Source organism: Drosophila mauritiana, chromosome 3L, assembly GCF_004382145.1.
Source record: "Drosophila mauritiana strain mau12 chromosome 3L, ASM438214v1, whole genome shotgun sequence".
NCBI lineage: Eukaryota > Metazoa > Arthropoda > Insecta > Diptera > Drosophilidae > Drosophila > Drosophila mauritiana.
In genome coordinates this window covers 15551143-15566235 of record NC_046669.1, presented here as the reverse complement: position 1 = coordinate 15566235, position 15093 = coordinate 15551143, and the positions used below count along the sequence as shown (strand labels likewise).

General features: G+C 46.8%; 5 protein-coding genes across 5 annotated transcripts; 1 reads left to right on the top strand and 4 right to left on the bottom strand.

Moving 5' to 3' along the window:
* Positions 1 to 68: 68 nt before the first annotated feature.
* Positions 69 to 1812, bottom strand: LOC117141036 (SPRY domain-containing SOCS box protein 3). Its single transcript, XM_033304319.1, has 3 exons — positions 1282 to 1812; positions 415 to 976; positions 69 to 349 (listed from the first exon to the last, which is right to left on the bottom strand). Exons 1-3 carry the CDS (start codon positions 1603 to 1605, stop codon positions 207 to 209), a joined length of 1029 nt encoding a protein of 342 aa, XP_033160210.1. The 5' UTR covers positions 1606 to 1812; the 3' UTR covers positions 69 to 206.
* A 322-nt stretch (positions 1813 to 2134) lies between these two features.
* LOC117141711 (putative U5 small nuclear ribonucleoprotein 200 kDa helicase) lies at positions 2135 to 9204 on the top strand. The gene is made up of 6 exons (XM_033305325.1): positions 2135 to 2288; positions 2385 to 3080; positions 3138 to 7881; positions 7946 to 8120; positions 8176 to 8458; positions 8525 to 9204. Exons 1-6 carry the CDS (start codon positions 2244 to 2246, stop codon positions 9008 to 9010), a joined length of 6429 nt encoding a protein of 2142 aa, XP_033161216.1. The 5' UTR covers positions 2135 to 2243; the 3' UTR covers positions 9011 to 9204.
* A 171-nt stretch (positions 9205 to 9375) lies between these two features.
* LOC117141714 (circumsporozoite protein) lies at positions 9376 to 10956 on the bottom strand. The gene is made up of 2 exons (XM_033305327.1): positions 10619 to 10956; positions 9376 to 10290 (listed from the first exon to the last, which is right to left on the bottom strand). The coding sequence occupies exons 1-2, from the start codon at positions 10734 to 10736 to the stop codon at positions 9488 to 9490; spliced, it is 921 nt and encodes a 306-aa protein (XP_033161218.1). The 5' UTR covers positions 10737 to 10956; the 3' UTR covers positions 9376 to 9487.
* Positions 10957 to 11554: 598 nt separating this feature from the next.
* Positions 11555 to 13337, bottom strand: LOC117141713 (E3 ubiquitin-protein ligase NRDP1). Its single transcript, XM_033305326.1, has 5 exons — positions 13130 to 13337; positions 12906 to 13048; positions 12389 to 12833; positions 12168 to 12333; positions 11555 to 12109 (listed from the first exon to the last, which is right to left on the bottom strand). Exons 1-5 carry the CDS (start codon positions 13217 to 13219, stop codon positions 12006 to 12008), a joined length of 948 nt encoding a protein of 315 aa, XP_033161217.1. The 5' UTR covers positions 13220 to 13337; the 3' UTR covers positions 11555 to 12005.
* A 378-nt stretch (positions 13338 to 13715) lies between these two features.
* On the bottom strand, positions 13716 to 14864 carry LOC117141715 (group XIIA secretory phospholipase A2). Its single transcript, XM_033305328.1, has 3 exons — positions 14683 to 14864; positions 14445 to 14604; positions 13716 to 14381 (listed from the first exon to the last, which is right to left on the bottom strand). The coding sequence occupies exons 1-3, from the start codon at positions 14770 to 14772 to the stop codon at positions 13939 to 13941; spliced, it is 693 nt and encodes a 230-aa protein (XP_033161219.1). The 5' UTR covers positions 14773 to 14864; the 3' UTR covers positions 13716 to 13938.
* Between the last annotated feature and the right edge of the window lie 229 nt (positions 14865 to 15093).

The window sequence follows — 15093 nt, the reverse complement described above, 5'->3', positions numbered from 1 at the left end:
TGGGGGACTAGTAACAAAGTTCTTATTTGAATCGAGGAAATAGTTTTAAATATATCAAAATAGTTAAATTTTCGTTTAATTAATAGGTTGTATTTTAGGAAGTCTAAAAGTAATTAAAAGTGGCTTCAGCAATGCTACATAATACATCTATAACTAAGCTTCTTCAATTAAATGCATACTTAAACATATTGATATGGTTGGTAAGACTAAAGCAGGTAGTGGAAGTACTCGTCGCACATCTCGTGGACACTGGCGGTGTGCTCCTCGTCGCCGCTATCACTGCTCCGCAACGTGATTTTGTGTGCATTGGCGTACAAGTCGTCCTCATCAACAGCAGCATCGTCGGTTTCTGTTAATTGTAATTGCAAAAGTGATGTGGCAGAAATGATAGTGGACGTAACTCCGTGACCTCACCTCGGTACTTTTGTTTGCGCCTCAAGCGTTGCTTGGAGTTTGAGAGCACTGCTTCGTCGCCCAAATCCAATTCGTTTTCGCGGGAGTTCCGGGAGTAACGAATTGGTGGCGCCAGGAACCAGTAGGATTGCAGGATGCCTTTGAGACCTGGCATTTGACGCAGTTCGGCCAACTTGAGCGGCTGCCTGGATAATGCTTGGAAAGATCGTAGCTGCAGTGTCACTGGTTGCGAAGTGCAGTTGATCAGCCTGATCACGGACTTTGCGGCTGTGGAGCAGACCATCGGATATATTTTGACATCCGGATCCGTAGGGACATTGGTGTAGGCCACTCCCAGCGATCTGCGGTTCAAATAGAATTCCAGGTGCCCACGCGTTCGATCCAAACAGACACCAATCAAACAGCCCTGCGAGAACTTCTGGCCGTAGGGCAGTAGCTCGCCACAGTGCTGAATCCTTCCGGAATATGAGAAGCCCCAGGACTGGGCATTGGTGCCCAGGGCCGAGACAAAGTGGAACTTGAACTGCCCTAGATTAACGCTTTCCGTGCCGATGCCGAACATCTAGGAACAGTTGAAAGAAAAGGAAGGCAATTATAAAGAGAACATTATTTACATTGAACTTTAGCTGGCTTATCATCTAGTTGGGGTGTCTGCTGAGATTTCCTTCTCCCGCTGCGTCTGTTATCTTATCGCCGCGTTGTAATCTGTAATCCATAATACAACGAAGCGAACAATCAAGCCGTCTCCAATGGAATCGAGCACACCAGATGCTTGGTTAGTTGTGTTCTATTTTAAGGCGGCGACTTTGAGTGACATTCATCATGCTGAGCATCCCAACTAGTTGCCAAGCCGGCCTGATAACTAACCACATCCGTGCCGGCCAGAGTCGTGATGACGCGCATCTCCCAAAAGTGCACCATGTTTGTTTTTAGGGCCTGTTCCCCTCTCACAATCGCCGTGCCCTGACTGTAGGTGGGGTGGAAGATGATGTCCCGGTCGGTGACCACGGCATCCGATTCATCAGTGGCGTGCCACCGCCAGGCATTCACGTTTCCGGGCTCATCCTCGCCGCATTGGCAGCCGACCAGGTCGGGTATGTGGCCCTTGTGGTTGGTGACCTCAATGGAGTTGGGAAACGGGCAATCGCAGAAGCCGGGATTGCATGCTTCTTGGTACGGGGGCAGCAGCATGTTGGCACTGGTTCCTCTTCACTGGTTTTCCTCTGGTTGCTTTGTAATGAATTGTGTCAGCCGTGTGCAATGATCTCGAGCAGTCGACGGACCACAAATGTTTCCAGTTAAACCAGCTGCAGCCTCATATATAAGCACATTACTCTGATCTGACTGAACAATAAACAAAACGATGCGTTGTAAATAGACGTCGGCATCGCTGCCGACGTCGCATCCAGTGTGAACGAAGTCTCCAGTTCGGTACTAAAATATACTAGAAATATCTCAATTATGGGAATTATCGTCAAATTTATAGGACTTTCATTTGTGGATTGCTAGTGCGTAGGAAATTAAAAAAGAGACATGCTTTTAATTGAGTCATTACAAAAGCTAATAACCAGTATCAAAATCTTAAATCGGAATGTTGGTGGGCTATAATTTTAAAAATTTATTTGCGCGCGCTAACGATAGGCTTTCTACATATGGCAGCCCTGATATCGATTTTCAGTTGACTTCGCACATATGGCATCTCTTTCGCGTATGACAATCTGGCAGCACGCGTAGCCACAAACAGCGGCTTTTCACTACAATATTTCCGCAAAAAGTTGTAAAATAGGTTAATTTAAGTGCTTAATACTTGTAAAAACAACTAAACAGACATGGCGGATGCCGCAGCACGTCAGCTGCAGTACGAGTACAAGGCGGTAAGTGCCAAATCCCGCCCGGGAAAACTTTTCCCACTCCATGCGGCGTCTCTGCAGAATTTCACAAACACGTTAATTGTATTTTCCATTTTTCAGAACTCCAATCTTGTGCTGCAAGCCGATGTCCGACTTATCGAACGTCCGCGGCGCGATGAGGCCACTGGCGAGGTGTGTTCCTTGGTGGGAAAGCTGGACGGAACCAGAATGGGAGATCGGTACCAGCGAACGAAGCCGGAGAAAACGGAGGAGCGCAAGGTGAAACGCCAGAAGAGAGACGAGGCCCAGTACGATTTTGAGCGGATGAAGGGCGCCACTCTGCTCTCCGAGGGCATTGACGAGATGGTGGGCATTGTGTATCGACCCAAGACCCAGGAAACTCGACAGACCTACGAGGTCCTGCTCAGTTTCATCCAGGAGGCTCTGGGGGATCAGCCCAGGGATATCCTGTGTGGTGCCGCTGATGAGATTCTGGCTGTCCTCAAGAACGATCGCTTAAAGGATCGGGAGCGAAAGAAGGATGTGGACAGTTTGCTGGGCGCAGTTACAGATGAGCGATTCGCTCTGCTGGTTAACCTGGGCAAAAAGATCACAGACTTTGGCAGCGATGCCGTGAATGCTTTGACTGCTGCTCCCAACAACGAGGAGCAGATCGATGAAACTTACGGCATCAATGTCCAGTTTGAGGAATCCGAGGAGGAGAGCGACAACGACATGTATGGTGAGATTCGCGACGATGATGCCCAGGATGAAGGAGAGGAGGCCCGCATTGATCACACACTGCATGCAGAGAATGTGAGTAATGTAGTTCAAATTGCGATTCCCATTTCTAATTCGTGTTTGCTTTCACAGCTGGCCAACGAGGAAGCCGCAAATAATGTAAAGAAAGAGCGCTCTTTGCATCCTCTGGACATAGATGCGTATTGGTTGCAGCGTTGTCTGAGCAAGTTCTACAAGGACGCCATGGTGTCGCAAAGCAAAGCCGCCGATGTGCTGAAGATCCTCAAAGATGCCGCTGACGATCGCGATTGCGAAAATCAATTGGTGCTTCTGCTGGGCTACGATTGCTTTGACTTCATTAAGCAACTGAAGCTTAACCGGCAGATGGTCCTGTACTGCACCATGCTCGCCTCAGCTCAAACGGACAGCGAGCGGCAAAGGATTCGTGAGAAGATGCGCGGAAATTCTGCCTTGGCCAAAATCCTTCGGCAATTGGATACGGGAAAGTCAGAGGATCAGGACGAGGGTGAAGCACGGGGAAGCAAGCGTGGCAAAGGCGATGCAGAGGATGGTGGAGCGGCGGCTGCCGGGCAGGTGGCCGGTGTGCGACAGCTACTCGAGTTGGAAGAGATGGCATTCACTCAAGGATCTCACTTTATGGCCAACAAGCGCTGTCAGCTACCCGACGGCTCATACAGGAAACAGCGAAAGGGTTACGAGGAGGTGCACGTGCCTGCACTGAAACCCGTGCCATTTGATGCCAATGAGGAACTTCAACCTGTGGACAAGCTCCCGAAATATGTGCAGCCTGTGTTCGAGGGTTTCAAGACCCTTAATCGTATCCAAAGTCGTTTGTACAAGGCCGCACTGGACAGTGATGAGAATATGCTGCTGTGCGCCCCTACTGGAGCTGGTAAAACTAATGTGGCCCTGCTAACCATGATGCGGGAGATTGGAAAGCACATCAACGAGGATGGTACCATCAATGCGCAGGATTTCAAAATCATTTACGTGGCTCCCATGAAATCGCTGGTGCAGGAAATGGTGGGCAATTTTGGACGACGCCTTGCTTGCTATAATCTGACGGTCTCCGAGTTGACTGGAGATCACCAGCTGACTAGGGAACAGATCGCCGCCACGCAGGTGATTGTGTGCACACCAGAGAAGTGGGATATCATCACACGAAAGGGAGGAGAGCGTACATTTGTGAGCTTAGTGCGATTAGTAATCATCGATGAGATTCACTTGCTCCACGACGAGCGTGGTCCGGTGCTTGAGGCACTGGTGGCACGTACGATAAGGAATATTGAAACTACCCAGGAGGAGGTGCGATTGGTAGGCTTATCTGCCACACTGCCCAACTATCAGGACGTGGCCACCTTCCTACGTGTAAAGCCCGATAAAGGCCTATTCTACTTTGATAACAGCTATCGGCCAGTGTCCCTGGAGCAGCAGTATATCGGTGTGACGGAGAAGAAGGCCCTAAAGCGGTTCCAGGTGATGAACGAGATTGTTTATGAGAAGACCATGGAGCATGCTGGGCGCAATCAGGTCCTGGTCTTCGTACACTCGCGCAAGGAGACTGGAAAAACGGCCAGAGCCGTGAGGGACATGTGCCTGGAGCAGGATACCCTTGGCAGCTTTCTTAAGGAAGGATCAGCAAGCATGGAAGTGCTGAGGACTGAAGCCGAGCAAGTAAAGAACACAGAGCTAAAGGAGTTACTGCCCTACGGCTTCGCCATTCATCATGCTGGAATGACCCGCGTCGATCGTACTTTGGTGGAAGATCTATTCGCTGATCGGCACATTCAAGTTTTGGTTTCCACCGCCACTCTGGCTTGGGGTGTCAATCTACCAGCTCACACTGTAATTATCAAGGGCACGCAGGTATACAATCCGGAAAAAGGACGTTGGGTGGAGCTGAGTGCTTTGGATGTTCTGCAGATGTTGGGTCGTGCTGGACGACCGCAGTATGATACCAAGGGTGAGGGTATTCTTATAACCAATCACAGTGAGTTGCAGTTCTATCTCTCCTTGCTCAACCAGCAGTTGCCGATTGAGTCCCAATTCATCTCCAAGCTTCCTGACATGCTCAATGCAGAGATTGTGCTAGGAACTGTCCAACATCTCCAGGATGCAGTTAACTGGTTGGGCTACACGTATCTGTACATTAGAATGCTGAGGAATCCCACGTTGTACGGAGTTTCCCATGATGCCATCAAGGCTGATCCTCTGTTGGAACAGCATCGTGCTGATCTCCTGCACACCGCAGCTTGCTGTCTGGAGAGGAGTGGTCTCATTAAATACGATCGAAAGACGGGACACTTCCAGGTTACTGATCTGGGACGCATTGCCTCTCACTATTACCTAACCCATGAAACCATGCTGACTTACAACCAGCTGCTCAAGCAAACGCTTAGTGAGATTGAGTTGTTCCGCGTATTCTCCCTATCCTCGGAATTCCGGCATATTTCCGTACGAGAAGAGGAAAAGCTGGAGTTACAGAAGCTCATGGAACGAGTGCCCATTCCCATTAAGGAGTCAATTGAGGAACATAGCGCCAAGGTGAATGTTTTGCTGCAAGCCTATATCTCACAGTTGAAACTGGAGGGCTTTGCATTGATGTCGGACATGGTGTTCATTACCCAATCCGCTGCCCGTTTAATGAGGGCCATTTTTGAGATTGTATTGACCCGCGGATGGGCTCAATTGGCGGACAAAACGTTGACGCTCTGCAAGATGATCGACAGAAGGATGTGGCAATCGATGACACCACTTCGGCAGTTCAAAAAGATGCCCGATGAGATTGCCAAGAAGCTGGAGAAAAAACACTTCCCTTGGGGCAGGCTTTACGATCTAGAGCCACATGAACTTGGTGAGCTGATTAGAGTGCCTAAGCTCGGAAAAACTATTCACAAATTTGTGCACCAGTTCCCCAAATTGGAGCTCTCTACGCACATTCAACCCATAACAAGGGGAACTCTGAGAGTGGAACTCACCATTACACCGGATTTCCAATGGGATGAAAAGGTGCATGGCCAGTCGGAAGGTTTCTGGGTTTTGATTGAAGATGTCGACTCGGAACTCATTCTCCATCACGAGTTTTTCCTGCTGAAGCAGAAGTATTCCCAAGATGAGCACCAGCTTAAGTTCTTTGTGCCTGTCTTTGAACCTCTGCCACCGCAGTACTTCCTTCGCATTGTCTCAGATCGCTGGATAGGTGCAGAGACCCAATTACCAGTTTCTTTCCGACACTTGATTCTGCCCGAGAAGAATATGCCACCTACGGAGCTATTGGATCTTCAACCGCTTCCTATTAGTGCACTCCGGCAGCCGAAATTTGAATCGTTTTATTCGCAACGCTTCCCGCAATTCAATCCCATTCAGACACAGGTCTTCAATGCAGTCTACAATAGTGATGAGAATGTCTTTGTTGGAGCACCAACTGGATCCGGAAAGATGACTATTGCAGAGTTTGCCATCATGCGCTTGTTCACTACCCAATCCGATGCACGATGTGTCTATTTGGTCTCGGAGGAGGCATTGGCGGACTTAGTTTTTGCGGATTGGCATAGCAAATTTGGATCGCTGGATATAAAAGTGGTTAAATTGACCGGCGAAACTGGAACCGATCTTAAGCTGATAGCCAAGGGACAGCTGGTGATCACTACTGCGGATAAGTGGGATGTGTTATCGCGCAGATGGAAGCAGAGGAAGAACGTACAACTGGTGAACCTGTTCATTGTGGACGAACTGCAGCTGGTGGGTGGCGAAGAAGGTCCTGTTTTGGAAATTGTATGCTCTAGGATGCGATACATTAGCTCGCAGATTGAGAAACAGATCAGAATAGTGGCGTTGTCTGCATCGCTAACGGATGCCAGGGATGTCGCCCAGTGGCTGGGATGTAATCCCAATGCCACTTTCAACTTCCATCCAAGCGTGCGGCCCATTCCGTTGGAGCTGCATATCCAAGGCTATAATGTAACCCACAACGCCACCAGAATTGCCACGATGTCCAAGCCTGTTTACAATGCAATCCTCAAGTACAGCGCCCACAAGCCGGTGATTGTGTTTGTCTCGTCCAGAAAGCAGGCCAGGCTCACTGCAATTGATGTTCTGACCTACGCAGCATCGGATTTGCAACCCAATCGTTTCTTCCATGCTGAGGAGGAGGACATCAAGCCGTTCCTCGAACGAATGACGGATAAAACTTTGAAGGAGACCCTAGCACAAGGAGTGGCCTATCTCCATGAGGGACTATCCGCTTCAGATCATCGCCTGGTGGAGCAGCTGTTTGACTCTGGCGCCGTGCAAGTAGCTGTTGTCTCCAGGGATCTTTGCTGGGGCATGAGCATCTCCGCCCACTTGGTGATCATCATGGACACACAATTTTACAACGGCAAGAATCATTCGTATGAGGACTATCCCATTACCGACGTGCTGCAAATGATTGGTCGAGCCAATCGACCCAACGAAGATGCGGATGCCAAGTGCGTGTTGATGTGCCAGAGCAGCAAGAAGGACTTCTTTAAGAAATTCATCAACGAGCCGCTGCCCATCGAAAGTCATCTGGATCATAGAATGCACGATCACTTTAACGCCGAGGTGGTCACCAAGACAATTGAGAACAAACAGGATGCTGTTGATTATCTTACCTGGACGTTCCTCTACAGAAGATTGACCCAAAATCCCAACTACTACAATCTGCAGGGCGTCACGCATCGCCATCTCTCCGACCACCTTTCGGAGTTGGTGGAGAATACGCTGAGCGATCTAGAACAGTCGAAGTGTATTAGCGTGGAAGATGATATGGATACCCTGCCACTCAATCTGGGCATGATTGCTGCCTACTATTACATCAACTATACAACTATCGGTATGAAGCAGTAGATTTAAGTTTAAGCAATTGTCACCTTCATTTCCCTATCATTTTTTTCCAGAGCTCTTCAGTTTGTCCCTGAACAGCAAAACAAAGGTGCGTGGCCTGCTGGAAATTATTTCATCGGCAGCTGAGTACGAGGATGTGGTGGTCAGGCATCATGAGGAGCAGGTTCTGCGCACGTTGTCTCAGCGACTGCCCAACAAACTCACAGGACCCAATGAAACAGCTCCAAAGTAAGCAGCCCATATATTTGAAATCCCAAAAGGAATCTTACTAATGTTATTTCAGATTCAATGATCCGCACATCAAGACTAATTTGCTGCTTCAGGCTCATCTTTCGCGATTGCAATTGGGACCTGAACTGCAAGGCGATACGGAGCAGATACTGAGCAAGGCCATCCGCCTCATTCAGGCCTGTGTAGATGTGCTGAGTTCAAATGGCTGGCTATCGCCGGCTGTGGCTGCCATGGAGCTGGCTCAGATGGTCACGCAGGCCATGTGGAGCAAGGACTCGTACTTGAAGCAGTTGCCGCACTTTAGTCCCGAGATTGTCAAGTGGTGCACAGAGAAGGTGAGAACAGCAGCACAGCAAACTCTAGGATTATATTATTATATTATGCTTCTTTGTATATTTCAGAAAATCGAAACTGTTTTCGATATCATGGAACTGGAGGACGAGGATCGCACTCGCCTGCTGCAGCTCTCCGATTTACAAATGGCCGATGTTGCTCGATTCTGCAACCGGTACCCCAACATTGAGCTGAACTATGAGGTGGTGGACAAGGATCGCATCAACTCAGGATCAACCGTTAATGTTGTGGTTCAACTGGAACGTGAGGATGAGGTCACTGGCCCAGTCATTGCTCCATTCTTCCCGCAGAAACGCGAAGAAGGGTGGTGGGTCGTCATAGGCGATCCCAAGACCAACTCCCTGCTCTCCATCAAACGGCTCACGCTGCAGCAAAAGGCAAAGGTCAAGCTGGACTTTGTGGCACCTAGTCCGGGCAAACACGACTACACTCTGTACTACATGAGCGATTCCTATTTGGGTTGCGATCAGGAGTACAAGTTTTCCATCGAAGTGGGTGACTTCCAGTCGGAAAGCGAGAGCGAGTCAGATTAGTTTTCTTAAGGACCATCAGTTGGACATGTCTGCGCAAATGAAAATCAATCATTTTACAATTTACGCGCATTAATTGTAGCAATAATAATTTCGTGTACTACTTTAGTAGAAACCAAATTGTAACAAAATACACTGAGGATAATTATATAAAGTGACAAAACAAAAAGAATATAATTAAAACAAAATAACAAACATTGTTCAAGTTTCTTTCGTTAGTTGAAGATAAAAATTTCATAGTCAACAATGTCAATTCTTATATTTTTAAGCTTTTTAATTTCTTTTGGAGCAATTCAAGTTTGTTATAATTTGTAATCTGGATTATCAAAATGGAACCGTTTAATTTTAATTAATTAATTCAAATTATCTTCAATTTAATCATAAATATTTATTTGGGTTTTTTTTTTAGATATTTGCACATAGGATTGCTGACAAATAGATTAACTTGGAGGTATTTTCCCTGTTTGGTGGACTTTGCCTTTAGCGACTGACAGAAACTGCCGACCCGTGGCTACTGCCACGATTGGCTCCTCCATTAGCGAAGCTGTTCGTGGAGCTAAAGTTGATTGTCTGTCCATTGGGAAGATGGTACACCTGACTCAGCGAAGCACCTGCCGCATTATTGGATCCAAAGGGGCTGGTGTTCTGGGACTGAGTGGCCGTGCTAGCGGAGGAGGCACCGAATGATCCATTGGCACTCTGCGACTGGAAGCCCTGAGCCTGCCCACTGGCGGCCGAGGATCCAGAGTTGAGTCCATTGTTGTAGTTGCTGTGGGCAGCTCCGTTGGATGCGGCCTGCTCCTGGTTGTAACCACTGGGTCCGAGTGGTCCGAGCGGATTTAACTCGACGTTGGCATTGGCATTGCCGCCATCTGGTCCGGCACCAACACCAACACCCGCTTTGGTTCCCCCAGCGCCGGCCGATGTGTCCGCCTGAACTTTTCCACCTTGATTACCGCCGAATCCGGGATTTCCTCCGAATCCTGGATTACCGCCGAATCCCTGATTACCGCCGAATCCCTGGTTGCCTCGAAATCCTTGATTACCGCCGAATCCACCTCCAAAACCCGACTCTCCACCGAATCCGCCGCCGAATCCCGCATTTCCAGCATACTGACCACCAAATTGTCGTCCAAACTGACGCTTCACCCTCTTGTGAGTGGCCTGGAGTCCGGATATTTGATCCAGGACCGAACGGACGCGACGCACCTGTGGGTTAGACTTGGGTTTGATGTACAAGGCTGATTCCACCACTACTTCCTCGATTGTGGCGCCCTTGGAAGCTGTAAAATGCAAATTTATATACTTTATTAATTATTTAATATTTATTTTATTTTCAATCAATAGAAGCTGAATAATCGCAAGCTTATTATTATAAAAATTTGGCAGCAATCTATAATTTACTAAATATTTTACTCATTTTTTCGCACTAATGAATATATACATATACACATAAATTTAATGTTAGATATGTATAGATATATATTTAAAAAATATCAGATTTGAAAAGTATTTTCCAAATGAATTTAGGAAGTTTTACAATCCAATTATATCGAAGATTTGTAAATCCCTATTATTTTCTAACGTCTTAAAGTTTAACATTCAACTTACGCAAATCATCATCGCCGGTTTGGACCTGCTTCTCGTTGCGCTGCCTTAGTTGGGGAAACGCCGACGCAGCTCCCAGACAGATGAGGGCCACAAATAGCACCGGAATTGATAGATTCATTTCGTGTTCTTCGATTAGATTGGTTGCCTTCTGGAGATCGCAGCTGGACACGTCCGTTGGCTGCGCCGCTTCGCGATCAACTGTTGGATGTACATATTTCAGCCTGTCCGCTCGGCCAATCGGCCGATCAACTCTCACTTTCAATCGCCGCAGGGGGCAGCCCCTTTGGTCTGGATGGCGCTAATTGCTTCTATCAATATTCAAGATGTTCAGCAAATATGAAAAAAAAAAATTAAAACTGGCTTGTATAATCAAACGATTTTTGGCACATGTAACCGATGCAAACTGTGTATAATGTTGTATTATGTAGGAAAAAAACAAAACGGGTGTACAAAAGCCGAAACCGGTTGGCATCCAAAGCTCGTGGAGGAACTAGTTTGGTTTTCTTTTGTTTATTTTGTTGCTTGGAGCTGCCTCTTGTTTTTTGTTGCTTTTCGATTTCCATTTCGGGAAACAGATGTTGTCCAGAACTTTTACGGGTCCACAGAGTGGAGGCGGCCAGATCTCCCCAAATGAGTTGGTGCTTGCAAGTGTGGGGGGCACATCCCAGTGAACATTTGTGTCGGATTTCCAAAGGCAGACGCTTGTCTGCCCTTTCAGCTGATAAGAGGCTAGAACCATCGGTTTAGTTGGAATAATCACTTTTATTTATATTTCTAATCTAAAAGGCTAGACAAACTTTCAGAAAAATAATTCATGGGAGTGCACTTAAATAAATGAATAAATGGGTTTTTTTTTTGTAACATACTATATAATTGAAAAAAATCCATTATAAAAGCAAATGGTTTATTATAGTAATAAATTCTTCCATAATTACATTAGTTAAATAAAGTGTTTATTACTTGTTTCACATTTAATCTAAAAGTATTGACAAATATTTCAGAAATTTAAGTAAGTTGTGCAATACGAATTTAAACGCGAATCAGGACATTCACAGCTGCCTTCCATCAAAATGAGAATGAAGTGAACGATAACAAAGGGGCATTTGTTGAGATCGCTTAATCAAACATGTAATATGCGAACGAATTAATGATGTATACGAATTTGCGTACTAACTAAATGGATAAAACACAATGAACCGAAAGTAATATATATTTTTTGTACAACTTGAAAGTCGTCATGAGGCGCTTGAATGGTTTGTTTTGCGAGTTTTTCCTTACAATATTGTTTTTAAATCTTACTCTTACGTTAAGGAATCAACAAAACTGAGCACTGTTCGATATAGTTAGCATTTAACCTAGGATAAGTGGTTAATCAGCGGCTGAGGGCCTACTCGATGCCGTGGGCGAAGATCATGACCAAACCTGGATCGATCATGACGTCCTCAGTCATGTGGAGGTTGTCGCAGCTCAAAACGAGCACAGCTTGCTTGCCTGCGGAAGAGTAAGTTTCAAGATAAAGCCTTCTTAATTCAGGATTTAAGCTTGTTACCTGGAATGCGTCGACACACATAGTTGTCGTATATCCTACGATTGGTTTGACGTGTCTCCAGCGAACTGAGTCCACGGGGCCAACGTCGCTCGTGGCAGAACTCCATAAGACTATCCAGGATGTGTGGCGGACAGCCCGACTCGGACAAAGCGCGCTTGATCATGAGCTATCAAGTGAAAAGTGAGTTGACGTTTTAAAAAGATGTAGGATTAGGGTTTCACCTGCAGTGCATCGTCGGGCGTAGAGATCATTCCCCCCCAGCGCGTAACCCTGGCCCGGGGCAGTGTGCTGCTCCAGCGGATCACCTCGTCGCGCTCCATCTGGTCGGCTATGGCCCGCATCGCAGGATTGGAGACGCGCATGGCACGCATAAAGTCCTTGAATAGCTGAAGCTCGCGCTTCAGTTCGTTGATAGTCAGCTGCTGGTCGGTGAGCTCCGATTTGAGCTCACCCATCTTTTCCGTCTGCTTGACAATTAAAGTGCGCAGCTCCCGCACGCAGTTGTGGTCCTTTAGCTCATCCTTGGGTATGTCAAAGCCGCAACCCTTCTCGCAGGGGAATGGTCGCTTCGGGTTGTGAATGCATTCTTCCAGATGGGAATTGTAGGCGTCTAGCTTGAGAACAGCCGTGCAGCCATAAGGCGCATTGTCACAGGTAATTGACAGTCTGGTTGGCAAGGGTCAAAGATTAGTTAGGGTTCACAAGGGTGGGGAGTAGGAGGCGCTGGGTGTTTCTCACCTGGACAGTAGGTTGCGCAATATGCGAGGCACTGCCCGCAAGTTGGCAGTGGTCAGGGCATTGCGATCCACCGGACAAGTGGGCTGGCGGGTTAGCCACTCGTTAATGCATCCGCGGCAGAAGGCGTGCTCGCACATCACGGCCTGAATCGGTAGATATGTATGATTGTATATTTAATGCATATGTATGATGCGTGGTGTGCGTTCTTTGCAAACAAAACAAACCTGCAGCGGATCTTCCAGCACTCCGGAGCAGATGGGGCAAGTAAGCTCCTCGTCCACCTCCCCCTGAAAGCGATTCACATCGTAGCCCATCCTAGGTCCTCAGCACGCTGGCCATCCGCATAAAAATACTATTAATAATTCTTTTCTGCGGATTGCAAAATCTGTTTTTTTCGGTTCAGTCAGTGCAGTGTTGTGTAGTGTGAATGAGTAGTGTTGGAAAGCAGGGATGGCACTTCAGCTGTAATCCGCGGGAAATGGCTTCTTAGAATAACTGTTAAGCTTGAAAATATTGAGATACTTTCTGTTCCACCTTAGTTTTAAGATGAAGTTTGACTTAAAGTCAAAATTTTCGATATAATAGAATTTTTATTTGATCTTCTCTATTCAGGGATGCGATTGAAACATCCAAAATATTTATTTGTACTATTGAATTAGATTTGGTCAGGCAGCTTATAAAATTAAATACACCATTGTGCTGGTTAAAATATGTTTACACCCTTGACGATCATATATTTCACAAATAATGTACATATCCTGCCCAAAGGACCACGTCAGCATAAGCCTACGGTGATTAATCAGCGCGCGGTTGATTTAAAAATATATCATCTGTATAATAGGTAAAAATATCAATGTATTTAACAGTCTGGACCGTTGGCATGCCACTATTTGGTATACAATAATGAAATTCGTCGAAAAAGGAGCCCAATGGACATGGCCACCCCCAATTCATGGACTAACACAACACAAAACATTTAACGCTTAATCCGATACCCCCAGTGCCCCGCAGCCTCGTAGCCAGTTATCCTGTACTATATCTCGTTGCGATCCTTCCAGCCATATTTCTGGCGTTGCTGCTTCTCCCTACTATTGCTATTACCCTGCCTATTGCCATTGTAGGAGGAGCTCTTTGGCGGGGCGCAATAGCAGGATCTCTGCTGGGAGTCCAGATAGGAGCGGCATCCCAGGGTCAAGGTGCCGGTGAATAGCATCTTGGCAGCCGCCTTGCAGCCCTTCATCATCAGATCGCTGGCTATGGACTTCTCGTAGCTGTCGCAGTACTTGTACAGGCACCTCTTGAAGTCCAGGTCGCACAGCTCCTTATCGCTATTACAGGTGTCGTAGCAGATATCGTGGTCGTTGCAGCACGTCTCCATCTCCTTGGCCGGCAGATAGTCCGTGCTGATCCTCAGACCCAGGGAACCACATCCATCCGCCGTGGGGGTATAGAACTTATTCTGAACCGCTCTGGGCGCTGTAAGATAAACACACATATGGATGCTGGGCAATTTACATAATGCGCTGTGCGTCACCACACCTGGTCCTCCGATATCCGGTGCGGGGCACTGGTATATGCAGTTCTCGTCCACGGCCGCATCGAAAACCTCGTGGACAGTGCGAAATTTGCGCACCAGCACTATGAGGTTCTTGAACACGTCACCAAAGATCGCCTCCGCGGCTATAATGGCATCCCTTAGCTAAATCCGGGGAGAGAAGATACAGGAGTAACAGATACCAGCTCTCACAGATTCCCTTCGAGAAGAGGTGCACCTTACGTGGACTATGGTGCTGGATCCATAGCCTGAATAGGCGTAGGTTAGGAACGTTAGAAGGTATATGGCCACCTTCATCCAGGAGAACTGCATGTTCGCTGTTTAATTCGTTTTTAAAGGGTGAGCTATTTGTTGTTTGCGCGTAATAATAAACTAAACTATGTGAAAGATAGTTCTACCAGTGTGACCAAGCGTCATCGTTCAAATATACCAACCGGCTCGGAAATCATACCAAACTGCATATGAGGTGGCATACTTTTAGGCACTATTAAATATTTTTAAAAATCCAAATAGGAAATCTAAAACTGTTTTCAAATATTTATGATTTATGATGTTATGATTTATAAAACAAAAAAATTGATTAAATACAAAAAAATCTTGTTTTGTCTTTGCAATGAGTATTATAATTAATGT